At 43.0% G+C, this 6,639-nt stretch overlaps 1 protein-coding gene across 2 annotated transcripts; it reads left to right on the top strand.

Moving 5' to 3' along the window:
- Nucleotides 1–746: 746 nt before the first annotated feature.
- On the top strand, nt 747–1,760 carry LOC147464654 (uncharacterized). 2 transcript variants are annotated; one of them, XM_086509873.1, is made up of 3 exons: nt 747–1,167; nt 1,242–1,306; nt 1,423–1,760. In XM_086509873.1, the coding sequence occupies exons 1-3, from the start codon at nt 821–823 to the stop codon at nt 1,470–1,472; spliced, it is 462 nt and encodes a 153-aa protein (XP_086365999.1). In that variant the 5' UTR covers nt 747–820; the 3' UTR covers nt 1,473–1,760. The 2 variants fall into 2 exon arrangements, with proteins under 2 accessions (XP_086365999.1, XP_086366002.1); XM_086509876.1 differs by having other exon boundaries at nt 751–1,167; nt 1,389–1,760.
- Nucleotides 1,761–6,639: the final 4,879 nt, after the last annotated feature.

Here is a 6,639-nt window from a genome sequence, read left to right as displayed (position 1 = left end):
CTTTAGCTCGATAGTACAAGTACTTACCATGGCGGACATTGACAATATTCTATAGTGACCGATGCAATACATCCTCGGACAGCGCCCGATGCTGGACATCCTCGGATAATAGAGCCCAATGCCAGATATCCTCGAACATTGATGTTCATACACTCGGATTGTACTACCCTAAACAGTTGTGAACCATGATAGTAGCTATTTAGCTTTTATTTTTCTTTATTTCATTTTTATTTGGGAAAATTACCAAAGTACCCCTCTAATTTGTGGAAATTCCCAAAATACCCCTCAAATTTCAAAAATTTCCCGAAGTACCCCCATAATTTGTCATAAATTTCCATAATGCCCTTCAAATTTTCCAAAATTCCCCTGATTGTGAGAGTAAATTTCTTCAAAAACAAAAAATTTGTAGCTTTTCATAAGAAGAGTGATTGTCTACCATACGAGATGCTAATTGAGTTGGTTATGTAGGCTTTGGAGATGAATTTCTTCAATATTTTTAGACATAATTACCTTTTTTTTGGGAGGTGATTTGCAAAAAATTACATGCTAAGCACTCAAAAACCGATCTCAATTGTCAAACAAGAATAAAGATTAAAAAATCTTGAAGATACAACAAAAATAGATACAAGGGTATTTTGGGAATTTTTGAAATTTGAGGGGTATATTGGGAATTTCCAAAAATTATATGGGTATTTTGGTAATTTCCCCTTTTTTTTTTTGTACCGAGACAGTTTGGTGGTCTCTTGAGGACATATTCTCACTCTCATAGAGATAGAGCGAGTTTAGGGATTAGGGTTTGAGCCGGTTTTTCTGCAGGAGAATGGCGTCTCGCAAGGTTATCCGCCGCCTGGGGGCCCTGCTGCATCCTTCAAGAGGCTTCTGCCACAAGCAGGAGCTCGGTGATCAATTGCATCCGCGATCATCCAGTCAGCTGCTCGCGGCCTTGGAGCCGCATGTCACAAGTTCCGGGAAGGAACTTTTTCAAGGCCTCATGGACGTGTTCTGTTTAGAGAAGGAGGCCTGGAAACAGAAGGAGGAGGTTGTATATAGTGTGGCAGTGCACTGCTTGCTTAGAGAAGCACACCAATATTCCACCGCAAGATGTGCGGAAGCAAGCAGCGCACTGTCATGCCATATACAACATTTTTTCGCAGCACGTGCACGCAGGTAAAGAATTGGCTGAACTGCAGGCTGCCAATGGGAGAATTTATTTTCATAGAGGGCCTATGTCGACTGAACAGGTCCAAATATTTCTCTGTATTGGAAAGGCGGCGAAGTTTGACATTGAAGAAGACCCGTCTACCAGGTACACCTGCTACTCTTGTTGCTTTTATTTGTTTATTGTTTGAATGTTGCCTGTATTCATTTTACATATATTGATCGGACAGGTCGTGCTGAAGAGTTCAGATGTGGGGTGGACAGGCCGTGCTGAAGAGTTCAGATGTGGGGTGCTGTTTGTCTGGAGCTTCTGAGTTATTTATGGCATACAACGTTGTTTATCTGGGATGCAGCGATTTTTGCTAGTATGTAGATCTGTTTGAATGTGGTCATGGTACGTATGATACTGTACATGAGACTATGGGCTCGCTGTAGAGTGATGAGGACATTTTTTGGTTCTGATGATGTTCTGTGATGCGTAATGATTTATGTTGAGGACAGGTAGTCCTCAGGGTACATTTTGCAGGTTGTGTAGAGAGGATACAAAATGTAAAAGCCTGGTTGCAGGTGTTTACTGTTAATCCAATGAGCTGTTTATTGTCCGAGTGCTTGAAGCTATATACCTGGATGGTTATACGGGACTCTGTGCGTGTAGGGACTTACTTGCAGGCTGCTGTCTGCTCTCTAGGATATAGTTTCTCAATGCCTGATAACAAAGGCTGTTTATTTTAATTATGTGTTTAGTTCTTGTTGTTTTTAACCATGCCGGACTATGTACTGTTTGCTGAACACTTTGAGGGCATTATACGGAGGTGTATTATACGCATATGATTGTGAAAGTTGGTGTGTTGGTTTATGATCTTTTAGTGTGTATGGTAATAGGTTATGTAGTCATACAAGGACACACACACATATGTATCTATACATATGTGACACTTTGAATCCCATTTTACCTCGAAAACTTCCTCTAGCTCAGTTGTGGTGTGTATGTATGAGGATTCAAATATGAAATTTGAGCTTGAATTTTGATTTTGATGCTCAAACAAGAGTTACTAGATTTCAAGTCTTCTTGTAAACAATTTCAAGGTTTGTCATTAACATCACATATTTTTCAACAAAAATAATTTCGTGCACTTATACAGCATGCACTAGATGTCTTGCAATAGTCAAAATCCTCTTCATGTGAAAATGCTTGTTTGGCGAGCTAACCATGCAGGGGTGTGTGGTTTGTTGAAACATCTGCCAACTAATACCATTAAAAAGTAAGCTCTTGTTTACTCCCCCCTTTGTCCTCGTTTACTTTCCAGCATTCGACGTCCTCAGTCGCCCCTGCTTTTGTGCCTGCACTTCCTCGTCCATAAGTGACACTGAGGAAGTCAAGGGATTGACGACGGGATTGTAAGCCGCTGTTGATGCATCCCATCGGAAAAAGAACCAGTATGACCGATAGGTTTGGTGTGAGCAAGTATGTGGCCCGGTTTTTGGCAGACATTGGCCACTGTCACCATGCTGCCTTAGGTTTATGGTTTTTCGAAGTTCTCAAGCAGACCATTTGAATGGAGGAGCTACACGAAGTTTTCGTGGACCTGGGTAATTTGCTCGTAGCAGATGCACGAAATGCTAATATCACTTCCTCCCATTCCAAGTGGGCTCTCTTCCCCGTCTGTTTGCACATCCACATTTATGTCTTTCGCACCATCACCTGATTCACCTGTTGTGACATGGAGGAGATAACACGGGAGTGTCTTGGAAGGGGAGAGCAGGCCCTGCAGGCACTGACAAAAGCTCTTTAGTCTTCCCTCCGCTGCTGAGAAGACCGGTCGCATTGTTCAACTCCCTTCACCTACAATTTGGCTACCTCGAGAGAAATCTTTAAGTGACCCTGCTCATTTGGCTTGTTTTGATCTCTCACACACACACACTTGCAATTGTGTTTTGTGTGAAACACAGGTTCCTAAAATATGCCCTTGGATGCTCACAATGAAACATATATGGTCATGGCTCTGTGTACATATGTACCATTATATTTGAATTCATGGATGCAAATATGTAAGACACATACATACGTAGATATGTATGTAAAAGACACATACATATGTAGATCCGTGTACGCATATGTAAAAGACACATACATACGTAGATATGTGTATGTGTGGATGTATGCATTTTTCTATGTACCCAAACACATACTCATGCATGCACACATATGTGCATATATGTATCTGTGTATGTGCAAAATTTATGTGTATATTTTCTCTTTCTCTCATACACGTGTTTGCACAGGTACATTTACACATACATCTATACACACATGTATTACATATACAAGCATAGTTGTAAAGATTTGCGTATACCAAATGCAGATATGTATATCTATATATGAAATACATGCATGCTTATTATCATAAGCTGTATTCAAACGTTTGTGTAGACACTCCCCCCCCCCCCCCCCCCCCCCCCCCCCCCCCCCCCCCCCTTGCTGGTGGTACGCTGCGGTGGACTGAGCCTCTCTTGTGCGCGCTGCTTTCTCTTCTTTGACTTTGCCTGCCCCTTTTCTTTTCAGCATCAGACATAGAATGATGACTTCAGCTTCACCTCAGAGGGACTCTACAACAGCCCCCTCGTCCGACACCGCGGAGTCGACCCTTTGACTTGCTCTTTCGCTAGAAGAGCAAGTGAGCTTATTGGCCGAGGTGGAACGGCTCCAAGCCACCTCAGTCATTTCCAGGGTTGTTGGCACTCGACCCAGCAGAGGCGAGGTGAGGGACCTACTTCAGGCCGGACTCCTCACCGAAGTGGGCAAGATCACTGATGTACAGCTACCCGGGAGAGGATATTATCAAATTGAGTTTTGAGTCTCCAGAGATGGCGGCCAAAGTGGTCTCGATGAGCCCGCTCAGCATTCGACCGGCTCGAGCATTTTTTCGATAGTGGCGTCATGGCCTTGACCCGACGACAGATGTTCTTGAGGAGGAGGCAGACATTCCCATCTCAGTTTGCTTTCCTGGACTGAGGCGGGAATACCTACCTTTATTGACCAGGATTGGCTCCATGTTTGGGTCAGTTTTGGAAACCGCTCCCACTTCTGCTTCAGTTATGGCCAAGGCCGTGGGTTTGCCCACTGTTCGGGTTCTAGTTCGGGACACTCACACCCTCTTGAAGGAGGTCCTCCTTCCTCGAGTCGATGGAGAGTGGATCAGTCAGAGAGTGGAGTATTCGGGCCTCCTGAACGAGTGTTTCATCTGTAGGCAGATGGGCCACCTAGCGAGGGCCTCTCCACGCTTGAGACCATGACCCACAGCACAGACGCAGCCCCCCAGGGTTGAGCCGACCCCCCTCCTTATCTCGTGTTAGTGTTCATGCAAACTAGCCGGCCATCCGTCAATGTAACTGTGCTAACCTTATCTAAAATTTTGGTAATATAGATCAATAAGACGAGGTGAGGGGTTAATTCTCACACTTAGATGCATCAACACTATGTGCAATCATCTCCTTCCTTACCCGCACTTGCACTTTGCATGCACCGTACATGCACTCACGATTGGTATCAGAGATTTGGTCTTCCTCGCTTTCAAATGCGTGAAAATCCTCTTGGAGTGGGTAAGGTTCAATCATAGCTAATTGGGATTAAGGTCTATCTAGAGCAAATTGACAGCCGACAGTACGTTGTGTAGCAAGTGAAGTAAAGCTTGGAGTACAATAATTTTGTGTAGAGAGTTTTTGTGTAGGAATAGATAGAAATCTCAGAGTAAGTGTGTGTGTGTGTGTGTGTGTGTGTGTGTGTGAGAGAGAGAGAGAGAGAGAGAGAGAGAGAGAGAGAGAGAGAGAGAGAGCTGGAATTCATGTCCACATGCATGCAATTTTAGGTCAGATTTTGGTTTTGATTATTGCTGTAGCTTCTTCGTCATGCTGGCCCAACAAGCATCCTAAGGTTTTAACCCCCCCTTTCAAAGCCATTTATGCTCTTAGAATCTCAATTTGAGTAGCACACCAGAAGGTAGTTTTCAATTGACATTTTCAGCATTGGATACACACACACACACACACACACTCCAATTTTTGGCTTCAACAACATCGAGTCCAAATTCTCACAGACACACTCTCTAGCATCATAGAGAGCAAGACAAAGAGAGTTTCTCAGTAATAGGCGATAGGTTACAGATTACCATTAGTAGCAATTTTATGCATCTTTAAGAGCAATCTTTTGGATTTCCATATGTGCATTTTGTCCATGATGTATGTTCTCTGTGGTACTGTTTATGCATAGCCATTCATGGCTTCGTAGAGACACCTCTTAGATACATATTTACATGCAAAGGGATAGTCACATGCTCTTTTGACACAACAAATTTTTAAGAATCTTTGGTAGTGAAACAACCAGTACAGTTCTAATGGGAGTTTGGATGCATATGGTTTATGTGTGACTAGCACTTAAGAGTGCTTATGCTCTGTTGAGAGCATTTTACTCCCCACAGGGAAGTGAGTTTTGTGGTTTTTTCTTGCACGTTTGTTGGTGCCTATTTATGTGCATACAATACATTTGCATTGATTTCATGACATATGTACGTTGTGTTGTGGATACTTCCATTATACACCATGATGGAGCCAATTTTGGCTTGTTTTGGCAGTCTTGATCATTTTTCAGACTTGGACTGGAAGAGCCCTTTTTGAGACTTTGGCTAGTCGTGTCTGTAGGACCTCCTTTTGTGAGGGTCATTTTACAAGGTTTTTTGTTACCAAGCATTGGGGGCTAGGTTACCCAGTGTGAGGTGGACCTCTATCTCTTCCACATCACAAGTGAATCAGTGATTGTTCGGCTTTCCCTTTACCTTCCATCTAATTGGTAGTGATTTTTCCAAGAATAGAGACACATAGGCCTAGCCACTCATTGCAATAAAACTCTAAGCATCTACGAAAAAGGGGGGGCTCTCCATCATCCGTGCACACAAAGCCTCAATCTCTATTTTCTATGGATGGCATCTCTCTGAATGAAATCACATGGATACAAAGCAAGGGAATCTCTCTGGTTGCAATCACTTATCCTTACTCTAGGTCCCCTTTTTTTCATCGTGTGTGTGAAGAATCAATCTCTATTTTCGATGGATGGTTTCTCTTGGAAGGCAATCACCTACACTTGCATCTTATAGGCATGTGGCATTATGCAAGATGCTAATGCTACCCATCAAAATTAATGATGATCATGTTTGCTAGGGGCTATTGCAAAGAAACTATGTTTTGGTATTGCCTAGGTCGACATGTTTGCCAAATATGGTGTACTTTAGAAAGCACAAAAAGTGCTTGAGGAGGTTCCTTTGAGGGGTTCTATCTTGACGCACACCAATTGAAAGATATTCCCAACAAGGGTATGACTCCTTTTAATAGATGCAAAACGAGGGCGCCTCTCTAGTTGCAATCACCTATGCATGCATCTTGAAGGGATGTGGTAGTATGCAAGATCTTGATTTGGGCAAAAGAATTGAG

Source organism: Adiantum capillus-veneris, chromosome 1, assembly GCF_014529385.1.
Source record: "Adiantum capillus-veneris isolate H3 chromosome 1, ASM1452938v2, whole genome shotgun sequence".
Classification (NCBI taxonomy): Eukaryota; Viridiplantae; Streptophyta; class Polypodiopsida; order Polypodiales; family Pteridaceae; genus Adiantum; species Adiantum capillus-veneris.
Note: the sequence above shows the minus strand (reverse complement) of the source record. Positions and strands in the feature narration are given on the sequence as shown.